Consider the following 26,031-nt stretch of genomic DNA (forward strand, 5'->3'; position numbering starts at 1 on the left):
ATGTACTTAGTTACTTTCCACCACTGGTTTTGGGATAGTTTTCAATAAAACGGCAAATATTTGCAACATATATATGAACAACATAACGGCTGTTGGTAATCAACACCAGCGCATCAGCAAACCATGAAATATTTCAAGATTTGAATGAATTTACAGTATGTAAGTACAACCAGGAAGACTATCAGGTCAACGGAAATATTCTCAAACTCAACTGATGGCCATGCTTGAGGGTTATTAGTCCAGACATTTATGGACATTCATGGACAATCTTTGCTTATAACGTGCTGGCGCACTTGGCTGAAGTATGTAGTTGGCTGACATAAAAAAAAGGCATATAGATCCACATAATCACAAAATATCCAAGAAAGGACCACCTTTTTCCAATGGTTTCTATGCACTGATTTGACCCGGCAACATCATGGCGGATGATCGATAAGTAACATGTGACGTCACTGTAGTCAGAAGAATATATACCTGCATGTTTCCTTGCCTGTTTGTCCAATAGGCTCTATTCAAAGCAGCCATATTATCACTTCCTTCCCAGGTGTTACCAATGATACTAATGAAGGCTCTGTTCCATTTAGTGTAGCATAGTGGTTTCCACGACCCCCATAACTCTGAGAGTGTACAAATGGAACCAAATGGACCCGTAAGGGGCCATTTGGAAGGTTTCCAGTGAGCCAACATGCACGATATCAGCTGCTTGACCAGAATGGAACAGAGCCTTCATTAGTATCATTGGTAACACCTGTGAATGTCTTCATACTATGGCTGCTGTGAATAGAGCATATTATCTCGTTTCTGTAGTCTCTTTTTGTAGCCTGTTTTGCAGTGTATGTATGATGAGCACTGTGGCATAAACTTGTTTCCATACTCTATATTTTTTCTGCACTTCCTGCGTTTCTGTCTAACCTCACCTGACACAATAAGAAACTGACATTTGATCAATGCAGCAACAGTGAGTTCTCCCCACAGCAAGATCACTCACAGTGACACTTCAGTGCAGGGTAGCACTTAGCCTTATCAGCCCTACTGCAGATAACAGTTATCAACAATAGGGCTAAACACTGTCCACCAGGGACCTGTAAAAAAAAAAAAGCTCTGAAAAAAGCTCTTGAAACATTAGCCTCAACAAGGTACAGTAGGCCTAAGTTAAAGGAGTAGTTCACCCACAAAAATGACTTATTTCTATCAATTACACACCCCATGAAGCATTGAATTCATGGAGATTTTTTTAGTTTTTGTCGCATTCCTAAGCCAATAATGTGATTACCGGCGGAAATAACCTAATGTATTCGGTAGGAGACTCAAAGGAGACTCTTTGACTCTCTCCTTTGCTAGACAAACAGTGCATTGATGCGTCTCTCTGGACCCGCCTCTGTTTCACTCCTATTGGTTGGCAGAGCTCTAAAGTGACACTGAGGAACGCTGCGGTCAGACAAGTTGAAATTGTTTCAACAGGTCGGCGTTATGAAAAGGCGAGGTTATGAAAAGGCAAGGTCATTGTGAGTGCTGATAGCAGAAATAATGAGAAAACAGCAGCAGCGCTGTTCTTACAGGACTTATCGCCCCTTTTTTTTAATCACTCCCTTCACCCAGGGATAATAAAGGCTGGTCTATATAATGAAAGCATGTAATTTCTCTAACACGGGATTAAAGGAGCACTTCACCCGTTTTCAACCTTATCTACTATGCCACCAACATGCGGAATGCCTTGACACCATCCATTAAAATATGTAAATCACTGGTCTCTTTCAAAATCGGCCTGCAAAAACATCTATCGGGAGACCACAAGGCGAAGTAAAAGTCAATTCTCATCGAAAGGAGGTGTCATTCACTGCCAGCGTTTTTTCCTTTTTCTCCTTTGTACATATAGGCATAGTGTTTGTATTTATTGATGACATGTATTATGGTGTTAATGTTGCATGCTATGATGAATTGAATACATAGGACCACAATGGAAACAAGTCCCCAGGACTTGTTGGTGTTATCCTTTAGCCTTAAAGGACAAGACCACTTTGGTCGAGGTCTGGGTTGTGTAGTTACCTTGCCATGATGTAACTCCAAAAGAGGACAAGAAATAAAAAATAATTTCTCCATTGATTAGAAATTGATAATTTAAAATATCATGCTCCTCATTGACTTACATTGTACGGTAAAACAACTCTCAAAGTCACTCTTTTAGCACTTAAACGACCACAAACCAAGCCGATTCAGACAATATAATACATCACCAAACCCAATACTGTTTTTTTTTGTATTATCTTCCTGTTGATTTTACTATTTGAAGGTCCCAGATCCGGATCCACGGATCCAGTCCGGGTTTCTTCCTAAGAAAAATGGCAAAATCAACAGGAAGTTGACATCTTTATTTAAAAAAAAACAGTACTGGGTTTGGTGATGCTCTATATTGTCTGAATCAACTTTGTTTGCGTTCGTTTATTTGCTAAAATAGTGTTTTTGAGAGCTGTTTCAGCGTACAATGAAAGTCAATGAGGAGCATATTTTGAATTATGAATTTCTAATCAATGGAGCAATTATTTTTGATTTTTTGTCCACCTTTGGAGTTACACCATGGAAAGGTAACTACACAACCAAAACCTCTAACAAATTGGTCTTGCCCTTTAATTTATGACTGTACTATGTGCTGTTTACATTTCTGACTAATAAAGTATTCAATCAATCAAAAATATAAGTGGTCCTCACTAAATGGAAATCATGATTTAGCATGATGTATCATCATGATTTAGCATCATGTGTTTTATAACAGACCAACTGACAGATGATGACGATCTATATTAGGCTGCACCGGTCTATATTATATGCTCAAGCTAACATTCTGGGGAAGGAAATTCTACTCATGTTCAATTGTTGTGAAGGTAAACCTCTTCAGAGCAGTACTGTACTGCACTGTGTACCGCCCTGATGTGGATTAAGATCAGGAAGGCAAGCATGTATAAGCTTCAGGTTGCTTATAGTGATTGCATGTGTATACTATTGAGAAAACCAAGGTGGTGCAGTTGAGTTGTTTTGCAATGTGGGAGTCAACACTGTTCATGCCCTATTGAGAAACCTGATATACAAATGTATATGTGTCGACTGAATTCTATTATTATGCTGCTGTCTAACCCCAGCCTCAGTGTTGCAAGATATCGGTCTACTTTTTGGAAACACTGGTATGATTGTCTCTTGTAATAGCTGATGTTTATATAGGGGTTCTTTCTGTGTGTAGTGTTTTATCAAGGGGCCATCTCCTGAGTTGTAAATTGAGGCTGTATAGGAAGTGACAGTTCATACGCATGGCCTGTAGTATCACTGTTTTACCCCTGCTGGTGTCTAAGAATTAGGCACTATTCAAGTGGATGGGTTTTTGCCGATCTTTACACTTGATTTTATTACGTTAATAAACATTGTCATAAGTACTAATTTATATGCTTCCAGTCGCTAGTTTAAGTATTCTTTCAATCACCATGATATGCGTTTTGAAATCAAATTAAAATTGATGATAAAGTAGGGTATGCTGTAGGAGGGGCGTGGCTACCTTCTGATGATTTGATTGACCAGCTACGCAACCAATAGCATTCATTCCTCACCCCCCACTCTGGTCCCAACCAATAGCATGCATTCATTTCCGGTTTCTTATTTGCTTATTCGAACCGGATATAGAAAGATGGCGGATTTGAAATTGTTGAAAAATTGGCTTCATTTACGGTTAAAGAGTCTATGGGCGTAACTTCGTCCATTTCTTTTTTTACAGTCTGTTTTTTATGTTGTTTGTTTTTAATAGACCCCTGAATCTACACAAATAAAGTTGATTGATTGATTGATTGATTGATTGATTGATTGATTGATTGATAACACAAACATGGGTTATTATCTCACCACTGTCTGACACTTTGGTCACCGCCATGACCATGATGGGCACCCCGATGGCCGAGGACAGCACCCAGATGAGGACGTTGATCAGCTTGGCTTTGGCGGGCGTTCTGAACTCCAGAGCTCTGACGGGGTGACACACGGCGACGTAGCGGTCCACACTCATCATGGTGAGCGTGAAGATGCTGGTGAACATGTTGTAGTAATCTATAGCGATGACCACTTTGCACAGCACCTCGCCGAAGGCCCACGTGTTCATGAGGTATTTGGCGCTCTGGAAGGGAAGCGTGCTGGTGGCCAGGGCGTCGGCCAGAGCCAGGTTGAAGATGTAGATGTTTGTGGCCGTCTTCATCTTGGTGTATCTGCTCAGGGTCACAGAGCAAAGGGGACATTAGTTTTGGGATCAGCAGTGAGGAGAGCCGCTGTACTGTATGTCATCATTCTTGGGTGAAAACCTTGCATCTCACAAATGGTTACTTTTCAGGAAATGGAAAAAATAACCTGTGTTCCAATGACTCCTATAGTTGTTGTTTAGTCACAAGCTCTTGTTAATACTTTTAATTGGCACAATATTTAGTTTAACCAACAGATAGACATAACCACTTTTCATCCCTATGGGCATGTCATTATAGATGAAAATTGGAATAAATTGTCAAAAGTTTTCACTTTTTGGGGGGGTTTTCAAAATAGCCTTAATTTAAGGGGGGGGGGGGATAAAAAAATGGACATGGAAGGTTTCTGGTCGACAGTGATAATATAGAACAGCGTGTGGTGGGAACAGGGATTTGTAAATGATGCTTGCAGTGTGGTGTGTTTGTATATCCTTGGATGAGAACTAATTGCCTCATGTTAGAGATATGCAGAACACACACCATGTAATGCTAATTCTCCATGGCTAAGCTCTAGTTACTTCTAAATGAGTGATTTGAGATAACAATATAAAACTGGCTTGTTGCTTTCTAAACAAGCATCATACTCGCAGGGAGTATGGGAGCAGGGAGCTGTGTGTGTGTGTGTGTGTGTGTGTGTGTGTGTGTGTGTGTGTGTGTGTGTGTGTGTGTGTGTGTGTGTGTGTGTGTGTGTGTGTGTGTGTGTGTGTGTGTGTGTGTGTGTGTGTGTGCGTGCGTGTTCATGCATACAGTATGTGTGTGTGGGAATATTCTTGACTTTAATACATTTTAAAATGGTGTGTCGCTTTACTTTCTTTACTGAAAGTCTCTTGTTGCTTTGCAGTAGTTATTTGATGGTATAAACATTGACAAATCAGGGTCAGTGAATCTCAACAGGGATGCTTACTGTGTATGTTCATATACAGAATATTATGTATGCTACTTCACAGCAGTAAGCCTCCTAAAAGGAAAGTATTCTCACGTGACTAGATTTGATATTCTACTGTATGTACAAGACAGCATGCATGCCTTGTATTGATAACTGGGACTTGGTTTACCCTATATATTATGTACATTCTATCAATGTGTGAATACATAATATACTAATTAAATATTTCAAGCTATTATCCTTAACTGTTATGTGTCTGCATTCTAAATGCAAATGTGCCAGAGTCCAACAGGAGTCAATAATCCAAGAACAGAACAGAACAGAACAGAACAGAACAGAACAGAGCAGAACACAACACAACACAACACAACACAACACAACACAACACAACACAACACAACACAACACAACACAACACAACAGAACAGAACAGAACAGAACAGAACAGAACAGAACAGAACAGAACAGAACAGAACAGAACAGAACAGAACAGAACAGAACAGAACAGAACAGAACAGAACAGAGCAGAACAGAACAGAACAGAACAGAACAGAACAGAACAGATGGGGGCTTGGTTGTGTAGCATGTTAGCTAGCAGCACAAAGGAGTGTCCAATTCACACTGTCTCAGAATAACTTTGTATTGATTTGCAGTGACCTTTCCCTCTAAGGGGACAAGTGGACTCAAATCATGGCAGGAAAAGACTCCTCGCAGCACACTAGAGCTTCGGGACCCCCTCAGTGTAGGGGTCAAGCATTCAGGCCTGTACCATCCACTTGTGGACAATATTGGTGAAGGATGACTCATCTGAGCATATAACCCTTCCCCACATCTCTATTGACCAGAGTCTATGGTTTCTGCACCAATGAACTCTCTAATGTGCATTGTGCATTAATGTTTGTAATGAGTTGTTTAAATGCACTGCAACCCTACCAGAACATCTCTCTCTCTCTCTCTCTCTCTCTCTCTCTCTCTCTCTCTCTCTCTCTCTCTCTCTCTCTCTCTCTCTCTCTCTCTCTGTAATAGTTGGCAGACTGTTCTTACTGATACAGTCTGATCCAGCAGTGGAAAATAACTAAGTACATGTACTCAAGTACTGTACTTAAGTACAATTTTGAGGTATTTGTACTTTACTTGAGTATTTCCAATTTACAATACTTTTACTTCTACTGCATTACATCTCAGAGGCAAATATTGTACTTTTACTTTACTACAAGTATTTGAAAACTCTAGTTACTAGTTACTTTGCAGATATAAACCATTACATTATAAAACATACATTAACCACTTAAGCCCTATTATTATTATTAGGCTATTTGAAAATAGCTGATCTACAAGCTCAAAACGCGTCGCATTGCGACGCGTTGTTAGCTTGTAGATCTGCTATTTTCAAACATTTTTGTACTTTTACTTTTGGTACTTTAAGTACATTTTGATACCAATACTTTTGTACTTTTACTCAAGTACATTTTTAATTCCGGACTTTTACTTTACTTTACTTTTACGTAACGGAGTACTACATTGCAGCATTGAAACTTTTACTTAATTAAAGTACTTTTTCCAGCACTGTCTGTAATACAGTAGTTGGCAGACTAGTTCTTACTAACACAGTCTGATCACAAGATCCTGCATTATAACATTCTCAGTCATCTGAGGAGGAGTTGCTCTTTTGTTGTTCTTACATTTCACACTATAAGCATCACTGTCATCCAATGTGTGCTTTCCACCACAATTTACAATTGATGTCAGTTGAAAGATGTCACTTTAGTCGCTGTTCCTATTAAAACAGCAGCCAGTTGAGCAGTCTTCTTTGCAGCGGTGGAAAAAGTACTCAAATGTTTTACTTAAGTAAAAGTATCAATACTGCAATATAGAAATACCCTGTTACAAGTAAAGTAGTCCGGAATTCAAAATGTATACTTCAGTAAAAGTACAAAAGTACAGGCATCAAAATGTATTTAAAGTACCAAAAGTAAAAGCACTCATTATGCAGAATGTCCCATTTCAAGTTTTCAAATGTATAAAAATCTTTCGAAAATAGCCGATCTACAAGCTCACAATGTGTCGCATCGCGACACATTGTGAGCTTGTAGATCGGCTATTTTCAAATGGTCAAAATGTATATAGGGCTGAAGAGGTTAATGTATGTTTTACAATAATAATCTACAAAGTAACTAGTAATTAAAGTGGTCAAATAATTGTCGCGGAGTAAAAGTACAATATTTGGATCCGAGATGTAGTGGAGTAGAAGTAAACGTATTGGAAGTTGGAAATACTCAAGTAAAGTACAAATACCTCAAATTTGTACTTACAGTAAGTACAGTACTTAAATAAAGCTACTTAGCTACTTTCCATCACTGCTTCTTTGTGACTGAACCTCCTGCCACCCGTGACCCAAAAATGAACCCTTGCCTTCATCTTGCCTCAGCTATTTTCCTCTTAATATCTTGATCTAAGTCAGTCCACAGGGCCTGCTCAGCATGTATATGTATGCCACAGAGCATGAGGGCATTAATTGCTTAATTGCATCATTCCTGTACTGATTTGTTATGTTTTTCCACTCATTTATTCAGGTTTTTCCTTGAACGGTGTTAAATCTAGCATCCCTATCCTGGGGGTGAACATTCAGTTATAATTAATTCAGTTAATAGATTGACAAGCTCCCAACGCAGCACGTTGCAACGCGTTGGGAGCTTGTAGATCTGCTATTTGTGGTGTATAGGGAAATACTAGCGGACCTAGTATAGAGCCCTGGGGGACCTCGGCCAACTAAGTATATGACTTAAGTGGTTAATTTGTCACAATATAATAATGTACTGTTTCTGAAGGTATAAGTAAGTAAGTACATTTTATTTATATAGCTCTTCTCACAGAGATGACTCACAAAGTGCTTCACAATACATAGAGATTAAAAACAAAACAAAACAAAACAAGGTATTAAAGTAGGTAGAATAGAAAAAAAGCCTGTACAATTAATCTCAAGCAGTACAGCAAATAACGACACAAAAATAGAAATACAATCATGTAACATCTGCAAAACCTTGTTCAAGTAATAGCGTTTTAAGGTTGTTCTTAAAAATGTCCACAGATGCTGCAGTTCTCAAGGCATGTGGAAGAGCATTCCAAAGCTTGGGAGCTACAGCCTGAAAGGCTCTGTCACCTTTTGTTATTAAATTAGTGTTGGGAACTGTTAACCCACAACGTGGGACCAGGTCGGTTACGTACGTATTCCGGGGCCTGACCATGTTCAAGTAAGGAGGAAACAGTGGGCCTCGGACGCGGGGTGGTCACTGTGGGCCCTCAACCCCCCCCCCCCCCCCCCCCCCCGCCGGCAGGGAAATTAGACAGCACAGACCACAGAAAACTGCCCAAACTGTGCATTTCGGTCTATAAACCAAGAGGACAGCGGCCTACTGTACAGTAGCGGGGTCTACATGAACGCGTACCTCGCCTCTTCTGACTTCCAGTGTTGCCAGATTTTGCGAGAGAAACGAGCAACCAGGTCTACACATTTTTATTTTGTTATTATTTTATTTTACCGACGGCACGGGTGGGCCCCAAATGACTCTGGGCCCCGACGCAACTGCGTTGTCTGCGTCACGCTAGTTACGTGACTGATGCAAAGCTCTATACTGTTAGGTGAGCACCAAGACCTTGAAATGGACCCTAAAATGTACAGGAAGCCAGTGTGAAGAGGCCAGGACTGGGGTGATGTGGCACCTTCTGCTGGACCTGGTCAAAAGTCTGGCAGCAGCATTCTGAATTAGCTGGAGGCGGTCCATGGTTGATTTATTGAGGCAGGTGAAGAGTGAAAGCCAAGGTACATATATGACTCCACTTAGAGTGAGGATGTTAAGAGTTAAACACTCACAGCTTTTTCTGTGTGGTATATTTCTCAGGGTCTTTCTGCCGTGGCAAAAAATCATAATTTTCGGAATTAATTTTGAATTTCCAGCACTGCTTTTGATCATTTGCGAGAAGGGAGAGCAGAGCACTCATGAATATCTTGGCAGAGATAAGTAGTGCTATTTCACACAGACAATCAAACTATCTGATTAAGTATGCCGTGCAGAATCCACATTAAAGCAATATGCCATGGTCAAGATGGGAATATTCTTTAACTATTCACAGCTATTATAGTGCCGTACATAATGTTATGCCTCTGGGGAAGCTGTTAATATAACATAATGGGTATTTCCATTTCCACAAAACTTTCATCTGCACATTTTATAAAGCCTTTTCACCTGGTTAGATTTTGAAGTTTTGGTTTATCAAAGAGTCTATTAAAGTTCCCCCCAATGTTCCACCAATGTCTTTGTGATTATTAGCGATTAATCTGTAGTTGACCTTAATACTGCTTCATAGATTTAAAAAAGTGTAATATTAAAGAAAGAAAGAAAGAACGAAAGAAAGAAAGAAAACTAGAAAAAGTGCTCTTCGGACTCGGAGCACAGGTCTCCGCCAGGTCAGGTAGGTTATTGTGGTCTCCTGGTGGCGCTATAATAGGCCAATGTGAAAAGGGTGCCATTTGTTCTTAGGCCTTTCACGGCAATCGAACACTGTATTCATGATTAGAGGCCTTTTTTTCCAAAAATGTGTTTTGCTAAAATTAGACCTGCTGGTGGCGCTATAACAGGCCAATGTGAAAAGGGTGGCATTTCTTCCTCGGCCTAGTGGGAATGTACGTGCAAAATATCACGGAAATCGCACGCTGTGTTCATGATTTGGGGCATTTTGTTCAAAACGGACCTATCCTGCAAACTTTGGAAGCCAATGTTAGCCAATTAGGATGGAAATATCGGACACATCCGTCTTGATCACATGACTATAGAGATACTGTGTAGCGATTTGTGTAATATTAGGACAGAATCTGAAGGAGTAATAGCATTTTTTTTTTTTTTTTTTTTTACAAAAGTCAGCCTCCTGGTGGTGCTATAACAGGCCAATCTGAAAGATATGGGGCAGAGGTTTGGCTTTGGCATCCAGGGAGTGTTTGTGCACAGTTTCGCAGCAACTAGGCCAACGGTGCCGGATATTAGCGGTTCACAGACAGATACACACACACACACACACACACACAGACAGACGGAAGGACGGACGGATGGACGGACGGACGGACATTGTGCAAAACATAGTCTCGGCCATGCCTTGCGGCCTGTACTGAATATTATACATATCCGTGGAAACATCATCATGACATACACACACAGCACAATGTGAAACATACAGCACTGATGTAACACTGTGAAATATTATACTGTTATCTGTGTGATAATAAATGAAATATTATACTCAGGGAAAGAGAAAACGATTGTATGACAGCACCATTAGTCAGATCTGAAGGGATAAATGTACTTGAACATTTTGTAGTTCACCCTTAGCAAGCAGACGCCAGCATAGGCGGCGGGTGAGCTTGACAATTGGGAAGGCTGGGGGTCGCCGAAATCCGTGCACGCGCGCAAAGCTCAAAATTTGCGGTTTCTGGGCGGATTGTGTTAGTTTCTTTTGGGTTTTTGGATACTTTATTTCAGTGTTAAGGTTGTTACACACCGGGGCGATTTTTTCGTGCGAATAATGCGTTTTTTTTTTAAACCTTATAAAGTCAATGGCTCCGTACATGGAGCGAAAAAGCGAAAAAGCGAAGCGAAAAAGCGTCTTTTAATTATTCGGAACGAGTCCGAATTTTGCGTATATTCGCTATTTTCGCCGGTGTCGCCCGGTGTGTAAGGACCTTTAGGGTTAGGGTTAGGGTTAGGTTATTTAATTATTATTTTTGCCTGATTTTACTGATTTATTATAAAAAAAAAAGACTAAATAATGCTGCACACATATATTAGATATAATTTGCACAATTCCCAGAATTTCCCAGCATAACATTTGGGAAGGCTTAGCCTACCCTAGCCTTCATTACCCGCCGCCTATGGACGCCAGCAATAGGCTCTATGCACAGCAGCCATATTGGAAAGAAATTGGGCCTCTTCTTACTTCCTCCACAGGCGTGATACCAATGAAGACTCAGTTCCATTCTGGTCAGGGTGCTGATATTGTGCATGTTGGCTCACTAGAAACACTCCATTTTGGTTCCCAAATGGCCCCTTATGGTGGGTGTGTAACTCTGAGAGTTATGGGGGTCCTTGAAAATAAGACAACCACTATGCCACACTAAATGGAACTGAGCCTTAATTAGTATCATTGGTAACACCTGTGAAGGAAGTAAGAAGGGGCCCAATTCATTCCCAATATGGCTGCTGTGCATAGAGCCTATTGCTGTGTGTTGTAGGACAGTACTGTAGTAATCTCAGTAATCTCTGTAGTACTGTAGTAGTACTGTACTGTAATACTGCCCTTGATGGGGATTTGTACTTCCATCTGTCAGAATCCTTTGATTCAGCACATGAGCCTTGTCAACTGTCAGGGGAGAGGATTACATTTTGTTGTGCCAATCACGTTCATGATTCCACTGTGACTCAAAGGAAGTTATTTCCCCTCTTTCTAATCTGAGCTGGCATGAAACACCCGATTTCCCACCGTGCACTATATGTTCCACCGCCTCCCGTTAAGTGCCTATAAGGGCTTGAGTGGACACAGAGCTGTGAAGGATTTGATACTGACTCTCCACGAGATCAGTATCAAATCCTTCGCAGCTCTGTGTATTAAGTAAGTATTTAGTTCTGGTTCCTCAGTCATTTCTATGTTTGTATGTGTTATGTGCATTTTTAAGTGTTTCTGTAGGCTTTGTGTATCAGCAGTGGTGTGAAGTAACTAAGTACATTTTGTCAAGTACTGTACTTAAGTATAGTTTTGAGGTATTTTTTACTTTACTGGAGGCAAATCTTGTACTTTTACCCAACTACAATTATTTGAAAACTTTAGTTACTAGCTACTTTGCAGATATAAATGATTATATTATAAAACATACATTAACCACTTTAGTCCTATTTTAAACATGCTATTTTCAAATCTGCTATTTTGAAACATTTTAGTACTTTTGGTACTTTAAGTATATTTGGATGCCAATACTTTTGTACTTTTACTTGTAACAGAGTATTTTTATTTTGTGGTATTGCTACTTTTACTTACTGTAAGTAAAACATTTGAGTACTTTTTACACCACTGCGTATCAGTACATGCAGTGAAGGTGGTTTCAGAGTTACTTCTCTGAAACAAGTGACAAGGTCCTATAAATTCATTTTGAAAACATTACAGCAATTCATTGATATAAAAATTAAGAACTGTACCGCTACTTTTACTTTTGCTTTAAGTATTTTTAAAAGCATGCTTTTACTTGTACTTTAAGTGTCTTTTCAAATCATGGGTAAGGGTCCATTTGGTTCCATTTGTACACTCTCAGAGTTACACACCCGTAAGGGGCCATTTGGAAACCCAGGGTCCCTAGACCCCAAATTTAGACCCATTGGTGTAGCAGAGTGTTTCCAGTGAGCCAACATGCACAATATCAGTACCCTAACTCTGTTTGCCCATGAATGGAACAGAGCCTTCATTAGTATCATTGGTAACACCTGTGAATGTCTTCATAATATGGCTGCTGTGAATAGAGCCTATTGTCAATGCACACTGACCACACCTACATCTACCACACCTATTGTATTAGTAGCCGTGTGGCTTACGTCACGGTGTACTAAGACTTGTGCAGCCTGCCATGTGTTTATCCTGCTGTAGTATGTAACCTGAACTGGAAAACAAAATGGAAGTTCATTTACTGAGGTTCAACTGGAAGACTGAACAAAACTGTCATTCATTACATTCCTCAACTATCACCTCGTTAGCCCTGCTCCAATCAGATCAGCTGAGCTGATTGACAGTCCCTTTAAAAGGACTCCTCCTCCTTCCTTGTCTCACTCGTATTCATGCTCTCTGTTCAGGTCACCCACCACCTCCCCGACACCGCCAAAGCAGCAGGCACCACCAGGTTGGCCCTGTCTGTAGGGGCCGGGCTCCTGAAGAGCCCCCTGCCTTCATCGGGTGCAATACGTTAGTCCGACAGCTTATTCCTCCGACAGCGCAGTGCTCCGACATTAAACAGTAAACCCGAACCAAACCCGCACCCTAACCCTAACCGCACGCGGATGCCACATAGTCGGAGAAAAGGTCTGTCGGATTAACGCATGCCTAGCGCCTTCATCAGGCAGGATCTGATCAGGACTGTTCTGATCTGATTCTACTCCTACGATGGGGCCCGCGCCAACGCAACATCATTATGTTCCATTAATGCATCATCCATTCATGTAAAGCAACATCTTTATATGTTCCATTAATGCATATTCCATTCATGTAAAGCAACATCATTATATGTTCCATTAATGCATATTCCATTCATGTAAAGCAACGTCATTATACGTTCCATTATGCATAATCTATTCATGTAAAGCAAATTCATTATGCGTTCCAGCCCCATTCTTGTAAACAGTACTTCGCAATCATATCATTTCATTCATTCTGTGTAGTGAAGTCTTTCATAAGCTGAAATAGACACTACAGTGTCTCACACCAAAAACTCAAAGTGAGCTTGTAGATCTGCTATTGTCCGTGCAAACAACAAAAGTATAATTCAGGCAACATTTACTGCGACATCCTGGAGTTGGTCAGGAGTGACAGCACTTAGGTGGCATGACATCAAACATGCAGCCAACAGTAGAACTTGCTGCAGGGTCTCTTGTTCATGGTAATACAGGGATTTGCAGGGATTTGCTCTGGGCAGAGAGTTGCAGGTTGCTGCCACTGATGCAAAGCATGCGGCCGACCTCAGCAGGTGCGCGGCTCAATCCTGCTGCGACGAGACGCGATGGTCTAATTCCTAGTGAGGGAGGCTGACAGATGTTTTTGCATAAATCACACAAGGCTGTGAAGAAGCAGCAGCTCTCTCCTACACGCCCACGCTCACCACGTGCACTTCATTAGCCAGCCGCGAGTTCACACAGCAGTTCAAGGTTCAGTGAACATCATTAATTCACAAAGGAGAGGCTTTTCCGTGTGTCCGTTGTGCTGCTATAAAGGCTTGTAGAAGTCACAATGAGCCATGAAATCTGCTTTCATTGCTGGATGTCACTTTACGGCGCGTCAAGTGATGGTTTAATCGGCCTCCTCTTTTTGCTGCAGTACGCCCTGCTTCAGGCTGTCACGGTTGTCCAACCTTCTTTCTGACAAATTATCTAGCACATGCCCAGGGATGGAACCCTCAGAGGGAATAAGCTCCTCAACGCTGCCCAGTGTTGAGAGCTCATGCTAAAAGCCTCCAATACTGTGACTTAAATTCTTAGACAGATGGAGGAATACGCTGACCGCTTACTGTGCTAAATCTTAATCATTTTTCTTAGCGACCAAAGAGAGCAAGTGAACGTTCCCGCTCATTGCTGAAATGAAGCAGAATGGATTATAGTCTAATCTGACAGTCACAGCTGGTTTGTCATTCAGCCTGCTACTAATGCAATGTGGCTGGAAGCTCATCAGATGTGATTTTATACTATACTAAACCAACAAGGATTATGAGGAAACTCCTTATGTCATTAGACAGTAGAGAAACGAGAATGATACCTTGGCTTTAAAAAACTACTTAGAAAATCTGATGAAGGGGACGGAGACGCTGTGGGCGCTGGGGGCGTGCCTTCTCCTCCACGTCATCAGCGCCCATACCCTAGGTGGGGTTGGCGAAAGGGCCTACTCTGTGTGGAGTTTGCATGTTCTCCTCGTGTCTCTCATGGTAGTTAATACCCTCACAAAAAAACATAATCCTGGTCGCTATACCGTCTCCCCCATGACAGCCAGGGCACCTGATGGAGGGGAAGGGAACTGGTTGGAATAACGTGTTCCTTCCACGCGCTACGTCCAACCAGGGAAACTCCCCGCTCTCATGCATTGAAGGAGGCAGGAGCTCGGCCCTGGCCTCCCTAGGCTGGTGAGGGGAGTGTAGCGCCCAGGATAACTTAGAAAATTGGTACCGGGTGAAAAATAAGGGTTACAAAATCGTGGGATAAAAATGATAAGAACATCTGATGAAGGCTGTTGCTGCTGAGACGAAAAAAGTAAGACTTTTTTAAATGTGGAATTCTGTCCTGGACATCTACAGTAGTGTGAACACTACTTTATTCCTTATTGTCTCGAAAGGCATTGCGAGAGTATGTTTTGCACCCTTTCCGTCCGTCCTTGAGTCCGTCCGTCCGTCCCTCCGTCCGTGTGTCTGTGTGTGGTCAGCTAATCTCCGGCACCGTTAACCCGGCCGCTGCGAAACTTTGCACACACACTCCCTGGATGCCAAAGCCGAACCTCTGCCACCAGGAGGCCGATTTGTGGAAAACACATCTATCCTGATTGGATAAAATTGGTATGGTACTGAAAACTCTATAGCAATAATTACTATCAGAATATTGAGCTATTTAACACTTATTTAAACCAAAGAAAATCACTTACCCTACCTTTAAGTAAAAAAATGTGTACGTTCTTCACTTCTTCTTAACCTTTTTACTACACATTTCCAAGACAAATGTTTTACATTTCACTACACTTCTATGAAGGTTGTCATTGATTGTTACTATCAAGCATGGCTTTGAAGTCAGCTGTTGAATTTAACCTTTTTTACTCTCCGCCAGGAGAGTATTGTTATCACTGCGTTTTCACTTTCTAAACATGACACACCGATTGGTCAAGCCTCACGTGACACGTGAAATACTGTGATCTGATTGGCTAGTGACGCCACCGGGCCCACTGTCAGAGTGAGGTAAGACGGGAACCATGAAATGGCTGCATGGCAGATAGGACAGATAGGACATTTATATAGACAGGAGGGATATGACATAGGACACTTATACAGACAGGAGGGATAGGACACTCACACAGACAGAACGGAAGAGGACACTTACCCAGACAGGTTGGATAGGACACTTACATATACAAGAGGGATAGCGACCTATAAATACATGTGTCACTGTGATAAGCCAGATTCCAATACCGAAAATCCGGCCACTAGCTCACTCCCAGACCTTCGAACCGGAAGTAGTCAAGTAGTCGCGGTCCAATTGTTCCTATCTGTCTTATTGGACAGATAGGACAGATAGGACACTTATATAGACAGGAGGGATATGACACTTACATAGACAGGACGGATAGGACAGGAGGGATAGGACACTTACACAGAATGAACGGAAGAGGACACTTACCCAGACAGGATGGATAGGACACTTACATATACAAGAGGGATAGCGACCTTCGCGACCTTCGAACCAACACAAGTCTTCTGGCGGAGAGTTGTGCTCCGAGGAGCACTTTTTCTAGTTTTTTTTCATTTCTAAAATGTGATTGGCCACACACTGTGTTCCTCACTGGAGGAAACCAATCACAGTGCCCACTTTCAGCTGAACGTCCCTACCCAGCTGTTGGTGGTGATGGTAATGTAAACATACCTGACATTTACAGCTGGATATGTTTACATTTTACCTACAATACCTGTTGCATAAATTAATCCCAGCTCTACCAACCTCTGCTGCCTGTAATCCTGAAGTTGTTCAACTGATCATAACGTTAATTAAGGCAGGCCTTAGTGAGAGGCAAGCTTTCATCTCCCGCTGAGCAGCAGCTGATTCCTGCCAACTCGTCCTCCCTACCAGCTGACACTCAGCAGTCAAGTCTGCCTTTTGGCTGTTGATGTTACAGAGTGCTCTTTATAACTGATTAATCTTGTTATCCTTAGCCAGGGGACCGGAACGGACGAAGGTGAAAGATTATGTTTATTTTTATGTTATGCTTTTTCTGTCCGTCTGTCCTTTTGTCTGTCTGTTAACAGCTAATCTCTGGCACTGTTAGACCGATCGGCGCGAAACTGTGCACGCACACTCCCAGTAGGCCATGGAAGAACCTCTGCCACAATCATAATTTTTCAAATTGGCCTCATGGTGGTGCTATAACAGGCCAATTCACGTTTTGGCGTATAACTCTTGAACCGTATAGGGCGTACAATCAAAATATTTTGTTTCCCCTCATGACGCAACACCACATATGTGCCTTGCGGGTATTTTGTTTCTGCCCCGGTCCGAGAGAGAGAGAGAGAGAGAGAGAGAGAGAGAGAGAGAGAGAGAGAGAGAGAGAGAGAGAGAGAGAGAGAGAGAGAGAGAGAGAGAGAGAGAGAGAGGAGAGAGAGAGAGAGAGAGAGAGAGAGAGAGAGAGAGAGAGAGAGAGAGAGAGAGAGAGAGAGAGAGAGAGAGAGAGAGAGAGAGAGAGAGAGAGAGAGAGAGAGGACTGGACTGGACTGGACTGGACACTCCGTCGAGTCCAGTCACATACTGTGATGATTGCAGGTCTGTATACGCCTCAGGAGACATAATACAGTTTAGTATTGTGAATGTTCTTCTCCATGGACTGTGTGCCATTATGCTCTCTCAGTGTATCAAGTCAAGAATTTTTCAGCAGCATTTTGGTACACTCGTCCATTTGATTTCCTCCATTCTCACTCCATGTTTGCCAAGCAGCTCTTTTATGTGAGTATTGTGTTAAATTGCCTCTGTTTAACATCCTCAGGCTACTTGCAGAAAATGGCTAACGTCAAAGGGCTTCTCTCTCTCTCTCTCTCTCTCTCTCTCTCTCTCTCTCTCTCTCTCTCTCTCTCTCTCTCTCTCTCTCTCTTATAACGGCACATACATGCATTCATATACTCACTGTTGACAGACAGTGCACGTATATCCACCCATGAACTCATTGTTGATTATGCACGCCCAATATTTAGTATTTCCTGGTCGTAAATGCCATCTGTTTAACTTGTCCACTAATTAATGCTCCAGGCGAGGGAGCCGAACACACGCAGGTGATAATTTGCAATTAACACGAACACAGTAATTAAAGAGCAGCAGAGAGATGGAATGACCACCTTGAACCCCATTAACACAAAATGTGGTATAGATACCAAGCCAGATTTTCTAACTACCTGCCCACTGTACCACGGCATCAGAGACACACAGACACATATTACAATCACCCACGGAGAGTTTGAAAACATGAGCAATGACCAAAAACATGACCATACATGCTGGGTGTATACAACCAGTGGTGGTAAGTAACTAGGTACTTTTACTTAATTTTGAGGTATTTGTACTTTACTTGAGTATTACCAATTTCCAATACTTTTACTTCTACTCCACTACATCTAAAAGGCAAATATTGTATTTTTTACTCCACTACAATTATTTGAAAACTTGAGTTACTAGTTACTTTGTAGCTTTGGATTATTATTACAAAACATACATTAACCACTTCAGCCCTATATATATTTTGACCATTTGAAAATAGCCCATCTACAAGCTCACAATGCGTCGCATTCGCAACACATTGTGAGCTTGTAGATCTGCTATTTTCAAAATATTTTTATACATTTTATGCATTTGAACTTGTGAAATTGGACATTCTGCACAATGAGTAATTTTTACTTTTGTACTGTAAGTATATTTTGATACCAATACTTTTGTACTTTTACTCAAGTACATTTTTAATATCGGACATTTACTTTCTACATTGCAGTAGCCTATTGATACTTTTACTTAAGTACAACATGTGAGTACTTTTCCCACCACTGGGTGTATACAACAATGTGAGCAGCGAGATGTGTGAGCTGACTGGAGAAAGATGGCCAATGTGGAACGCAACCACCTTAAGGACTGCTACTAGTGTGTCCCTGTACTATCTGTACCCAATTTACTTCAGACATATACCTACTGCCTACTGGCCATATGAACACAGTAAGAAAAACTGCTTGTGTTTAATGTCAGCCATACACCGTCATACCACACAGTATAAACCAGTCTTTACTGTGATACCATTGAATGGCAGGTAATGTATTGTGTAGAGCTCCAGTCACATGAACAGTACAGCATTACTGCACTGCACTAATTACCTTTGAGGAAAAGGCCATTTATGAAATTACATAATAAGTCTTGGCTGAGATGTGCATTACTACAATGCTACACTGCATTCTACATATGTTTAAGGGGGCTGAGACTTCAAAAGTTTCTGAATTTCTCAATTAAAAACACACCCACAGCTAACATTATTAGCGTCGGCTGTGATACCTGCTGCTGTCAAAATGTCTGCTGCAAGCAAAACATGTTAAAGGTGAATTCAATTCATGACCAAACAACGCAAAATGTATTTGAACCACCAGGCTGTGGTATGCCTTACACCCACAATTAAGCCTCTCTAAATTTGTCTGACAGTTATTGCTTGCCTGATTGAGGATTGTTTTCTATTGTCTTTCAACCCATTCAATCCGGAACGGCCTCTGTCATTTTAAATTTCTTTGGCTATTCAAAAATAGCAGATGAACAAGCTCATAGCGCAGCACGAGCTTGTAGCTCTGCTTTTTTTTTTAATCATGAAAATGTGTGCAAATATTAGATTTTTTTTAAGAGGACATTTGTAACTCAAATCTTTGCTTCTGCGGGGGTCCCTGCGGAACTAAATATTTTACAAATGTTCGCTTTAAAACATATATATTTCAAGATTTGCACACATTTTCACGATTTTTCAAAAATAGCAGATCTACAAGCTCATAGATATGAGCTTGTATATCTGCTATTTTTGAATAGCCAAAGAAATCTTAAAATGACACAAATTATGCTGTCCTGGTCTTAAAGGGTTAATCTAGGTCCAGATGTGGGATTGTCCTCTGTTGTTCACATGAAATCCAGTCCAGATAAAACTAGGACACTCGACTAGTGAATTCCAGGATTTAAGAGGATAAGCTCAAAGACGACGTTGGCCTTAAAGAACGTATTTTGTTGGCAAGTGACATTATACAGATGTCTGCCTGAGGCAGCCACACTGAGTCAATGTGATTATGTGAATGATAGATAATATGTCTGATGAACCGTGAATGTTTGACATAAAACTTTCACTTGATTTCAGCACAGAGATTATTATAAACATGGAGTAGCCTATGAATTAAGAATGAGGGAGAATGCTTCATTAGGGAATATTACCTTGTGCAATATATTAACCACGAGCAATCAGCACAGGCATGAATGCACGCATGCACTAACACACACACACACACACACACACACGCACACGCACGCACGCACGCACGCACGCAAGCATGCATGCACGCAGGGCATGCACACGCGCGCACACACACACACACACACACACACACACACACACACACACACACACACACACATGCCTGTGCGCTCCTAACGTATGCACTCTACACATGAAAGTGGCGAAAGTATAGAAGTTAAAACATGCATACAAATGCATGGATATCAGTTGTTCCTTTAACAGTGGTAAACTTCAATACCAAGTTAAACAGACTTAATAAAAAGGTAAATGAAACATTGAGTCATGGTTTTAATAAACTCACCTCACCACTCCGTACATGACTAGAACATTTCCCAGCAGTCCCACCACGCAGATAACGGAGTAGAGAGCCGTGATGCAGATGGCTACAATAATGCCCCCAGAGCTCCGCACGGGACTACTCTGTTGTTGCTCCGTGTAGTTCTGCCTGTTGCTCATGAAGCCCATCAGGTCCTCGTCCGGGAGGAAGGTGACATTGAAGGGGATCACAGAGTACAGGTCAGACAGATCAGCACCCCTGGGTGCTGTGGAGGAGAACAGCTCCGTCTCCATGTCGCTCGCTCGGTGGTGCTGAAACCTGCCGCTGTCCAGCTCTCGGTGGTGCTGAAACCTGTCACTGTCGAGCCCTAAGTGCTGCAGAAACCTGTCGCTGTCCAGTGCGCTGCGGTGCTGAAATGAACGTAAATCCAAAAGCTTTAGGCGAGGAGGAGGACCGCGGTTTTGTCACACAAATGTACTCTTGCTCTGAATGAAGACGAGAGGAGAGGAGAGCAGAGGAGAGGAGTGGAAAGGAGAAGAGAGGAGAGGAGAGGAGAGGAGAGGAGAGGAGAGGAGAGGAGTGGAAAGGAGAAGAGAGGAGAGGAGAGAGGAGAGGAGAGGAGTGGAAAGGAGAAGAGAGGAGAGGAGAGGAGAGGAGAGGAGAGCAGAGCCGAGCGTCTGGCGAGCTACAGGCGCACCGACACTTCAACAAGTAAAAAGACTTCCAAAAAAATGCGCACCTAAACTGTCAGATTTCAGAGTATGAGTCGAGGGCACTCGGTCATTTGTATCTAATTCGTAAATGTATCTCAGGACCTTTGACGTATATCCTGTATTTAATAGCAGCAGCTGTCTGTGTCCAACGAGGCTCATGCGATCATGCTCTCTGCCTCTCCAAGACTCACCTCGCTCCCCCCGCGTCCAGGCTCTTTTAACAGCGCGTCCACGTCATTGCCACGTAGTTCACTGCGAAGCTAATGAGACGAGTTGCCCGCAAAACAGCCAAAAATCGATGAGGTTCTGATGAAACTATATGACGCCCGTATACAGAGAAATAATGACACGGGCCAAGGCAAGGAGCGCAGTGTGATTCTGTGCTCGTGAAAGCGCTCATTTTTCACGGTCAAGTTGAGTTAGTTTGATATTAATTGGTCCTTGTACTGTAGATGCACCACACCAAAACACCGTGGCATTTCACTTAAAAGGAAAAACTTAAAGTCCTCATGATCTGAAACGGGGAAAGGAACATAAAGTTATGTTCTAATAACGTCAATAACCTGTTTACCTGACGTTCAAAATAATGTGTGCTACTGCATTTTGTGTAGGCTCAGGCTGCTCGATAAATACCAGCTTCAATTATACTGTATTGTGTGAGGCTGCTTTCCAAAAAAGAGAACACAATCTACAACTTCACGTCATGATGCGACGTGACATGTTATTAGCTTCTGTTCTTTTTGGCAAGCAACACGGCCATAATGTGGATTATATAATGTGCTTTGTCATGCTTAAATGACAACTTTGTTTTTTTACAACCAAGGTTTATGTTTTAGATAGTAATTAAAGTAAATAAAAGGTGAGTGTTCTTTTTTTTTAATTCACTGCTTTCTATAGTTTTAGCAATTTTCGCGATCTTTTTTACAGTTCAACAAGTCACGCTTTATCTGGCTGGATTGATCATGGATGCAGTCAGAAGTCTAGGGAGATAATAATTACACCCTGCTCTCCTGGGTGGACAATGCTGATCGATGTGGAGCGACCTGCACGTGCTCATCAACACTATCTGATGGTTCTGTTATCACCCATGGGAAATACACTGCTAAGTGATATACTACCAGTGTTCTTTTTTATTTATTTACTGCTTTCTATAGTTTTAGCAATTTTCGCAATCTTTTTTTTTTTTTTACAGTGGGTGGGGGAATTCTGTCCGGTGGCTAAATATGTCTTTTTTTTTTACACAATAATCCGGCGTTTTCTTTATCATTATTTACAGTAGCTCTTCTAGCCCCCAATAACTCACATCTAGCCATCAAAGACAACAGGACCTTTTTTATTGTGTAAAAAAGGCATATTTAGCCACCGGACAGAATGCCCCCCCCACTGAAAAAAAAATTGCGAAAATTGCTAAAAGTATGGAAAGCAGTAAGTAAAATAAAAAAGAACACTCATCTTTTATTTACTTTAATTACAAGCTAAAATATAAACCTTGGTTGTAAAAAAAACTAAGTTGTCCTTTAAAGGTAGGGTAAGTGACCATTTTTTACATCAAACAAGAAAGGTTTTGTGAAAAGATGAAAGCACTATATTTCTGATAGTAATCATTGCTAGAGTGCTTGTTCAGTTACAATATCTCTCCAGCTCTTTATTAAACAGAAACTCAATTTTCAGGTGGAGTGTCAATTTCAGCCAATGAGGACTTCATCAGCTTCGATTTTTAAAGTGTTCCAGTTCCAATTGTGTCAGCTCATTTATTTTTGTCATCACTCAATGTCACTCCCAATGTCACTTGTTTAATCTGCACCGTGTGTGTGTGTGTGTGTGTGTGTGTGTGTGTGTGTGTGTGTGTGTGTGTGTGTGTGTGTGTGTGTGTGTGTGTGTGTGTGTGTGTGTGTGTGTGTGTGTTCTCTCACCTGATTGGATAAAAGTAGTATCCCAACCTGAAAATGAGTTTTCTGTTTGCGGTTGGAGAGACATGGAGACTCCTGTTAGTGAACAAACACTCTATGAGTAGGCTATCAGAATAATGGACTATATTTAACCCATGTTTGGTAACACACTGCTCATAAGGTTCCCATAATTAACGCTTAATAGGCTCTATGCACGGCAGCCATATTGTCACTTCCTTCACAGGTGTTACCAATAATACTGATGAAGGCTCTGTTGTCTAGCACAGTGGTTTCCACGACCCCCATAACTCTGAGAGTGTACAAATGGAACCAAATGGACCCTTACGGGTCCATTTGGTTCCATTTGTACACTCTCAGAGTTACACACCTGTAAGGGGCCATTTGGAAGCCCATGAGGGTCCCTGGACCCCAACTGTAGACCCACTGGTGTAAAAGAGTGTTTCCAGTGAGCCAACATGCACAATGTCAGCACCCTGACTCTGTTTGACCAGAATGGAACAGAGCCTTCATTAGTATCATTGGTAACACCTGTGAATGTCTTCATAATATGGCTGCTGTGAATAGAGCCTATTCATGATTACTAATTTAAGTCAGGGGTCTTCAACAGGGGGTCCGGGACCCCTAGGGGGTCCTCAGAGTTACTACAGGGGGTCCGCCAAATATGTTTTATTTGTTTTACCTTAACCTTTTTGGCTAAAGGAGAACGTTAGCCAAACACAGCAGATCTACAAGCTCACAATGTCTTGCACTGCTAGGCGTTGTGAGCTTGTAGATCGGCTATTTTTGGCAAAGAGGTATAGGTGTAGAGGGGGAAAAAAGAGCAGACCAAGTAAACAAAAAAAGTTTAATCTGAGACAATATAGAGGGGGTCCCTGCTTCATCTCTCTCTTAGCTAGGGGGTCCTTGGCCTGAAAACATTGAGGACCCCTGATTGAAGCTTTAATTAAGCATTAATTAACATCATTAGTTAATCATTAGTAAAGCAAAGTTACTTAATACTTGAATTACAAGGAATTATTGCTTAATGAATGCTTAATTAACACTTAATTAACGCTCGAATAACGTATCAAGTAATCATAAATTAAGCGTTAATTACGGGTACCTTGTGAGCAAGTGTTACCACTTATTTTAACAAACAAAATATCACAATAGGCTCTATGCAGAGCAGCCATATTGGAAAGAAATTGGGCCTCTTCTTGCTTCCTTCACAGGTGTTACCAATGATACTAATGAAGGCTCTGTTCCATTCTGGTCAGGGTGCTGATATCGTGCATGTTGGCTCACTAGAAACACTCCATTTTGGTTCCTGAAATTGACACTCCACCTGAAAATTGAGTTTCTGTTTAATAAAGAGCTGGAGAGATATTGTAACTGAACAAGCACTCTAGCAATGATTACTATCAGAAATATAGTGCTTTCATCTTTTCACAAAAGAATTACAAGGAATTATTGCTTAATGAATGCTTAATTAACACTTAATTAACGCTCGAATAACGTATCAAGTAATCATAAATTAAGCGTTAATTACGGGTACCTTGTGAGCAAGTGTTACCACTTATTTTAACAAACAAAATATCACAATAGGCTCTATGCAGAGCAGCCATATTGGAAAGAAATTGGGCATCTTCTTGCTTCCTTCACAGGTGTTACCAATGATACTAATGAAGGCTCTGTTCCATTCTGGTCAGGGTGCTGATATCGTGCATGTTGGCTCACTAGAAACACTCCATTTTGGTTCCCAAATGGCCCCTTATGGTGGGTGTGTACCCCCTTGTGGTGGGTGTGTACAAATGGAACCAAATGGACCCTTACGGGTCCATTTGGTTCCATTTGTACACTCTCAGAGTTATGGGGGTCCTTGAAAATAAGACAACCACTGTGCCACACTAAATGGAACAGAGCCTTAATTAGTATTATTGGTAACACCTGTGAAGGAAGTAAGGAAGAGGCCAGATTCATTCCCAATATGGCTGCTGTGCATAGAGCCTATACCTTTAACATTCTGCTCCATGGCCATGCACACCCGTCTCCAGCCTCTACCACTACGTGTCCAACACGTCACGCTTTATCTGGCTGGATTGATCATGGATGCAGTCAGAAGTCCAGGGAGATAATAATTACACCCTGCTCTCCTGGGTGGACAATGCTGATCGATGTGCGACGAGCTGCACGTGCTCATCAACACTATCTGATGGTTCTGTTATCACCCAGGGGAAATACACTGCTAAGTGATATACTACCTGTGGTTGGATTATTCAATGACTCAGAAGAAGTCATTAAGCAATTCAAATACATCAGTACCCCCCGCCCCCGACTCCAACCCCACCCTATAACCAGTGGTGGAAGTACTCAGATGATTTACTTAAATAAAAGGTAGCAATATCACGAGGTAGAAATATTCTGTTACATGTAAATGTCCTGTGTTAAAACATTTACTTGAGTGAAAGTACAAGAGTATTGCCATCAAAATATACGTATAGTACATAAGTAAAAAAATGCAGATTTGCTATTTTCTAATGGTTGAATATCAAATAAGGCTTAATTAGTAAATGTATGTTTTGTAATAATGTAATAATAATGTAATGTAAATCTGCACGTTTTCAAATGATTTTAGTTGAGTAAAAAGTACAATATTTGCCTTCAGTAAAAGTACTTAGTTACATTCCAACACTGGCCCTAACCACATTAATCAAACTATCGTCTTGTACATGTCTTGCTCACACTGAAGAATCTAAATCTAACTTTAGGTCTGTATAGTGTTAGTGCTCACACTATTAAGTCCCATTTGTGCAATTAGAGTGTAATTGAGCATAAGTTTTCTCTTGGCATTGCATTGGCTTTCAGTTACAGTCTCGGCGCTGCAGTATAATCTATTTTGCATTTACTTTACATTTCAGCGCTGCCAGCCCTCGTGCGCGGA

At 41.4% G+C, this 26,031-nt stretch overlaps 1 protein-coding gene across 1 annotated transcript in view; it reads right to left on the bottom strand.

The window, feature by feature from the left end:
- The window catches only part of LOC311061605 (delta-type opioid receptor-like), a gene marked incomplete at both ends in the record, with an annotated part of 38,558 nt that overhangs the window by 2,003 nt on the left and 10,524 nt on the right, over positions 1 to 26,031 (bottom strand). The window contains 3 exons of the mRNA XM_084080288.1: positions 3,883 to 4,238; positions 20,513 to 20,898; positions 21,393 to 21,461. Of these exons, the coding sequence (XP_083936414.1) occupies positions 3,883 to 4,238; positions 20,513 to 20,898; positions 21,393 to 21,461 (811 nt within the window). The remainder of the gene's footprint in view (positions 1 to 3,882; positions 4,239 to 20,512; positions 20,899 to 21,392; positions 21,462 to 26,031) is intronic.

The sequence above is a fragment of the Gymnoscopelus microlampas genome (genome assembly GCF_963454915.1).
Source record: "Gymnoscopelus microlampas genome assembly, chromosome: 15".
Lineage (NCBI taxonomy): Eukaryota > Metazoa > Chordata > Actinopteri > Myctophiformes > Myctophidae > Gymnoscopelus > Gymnoscopelus microlampas.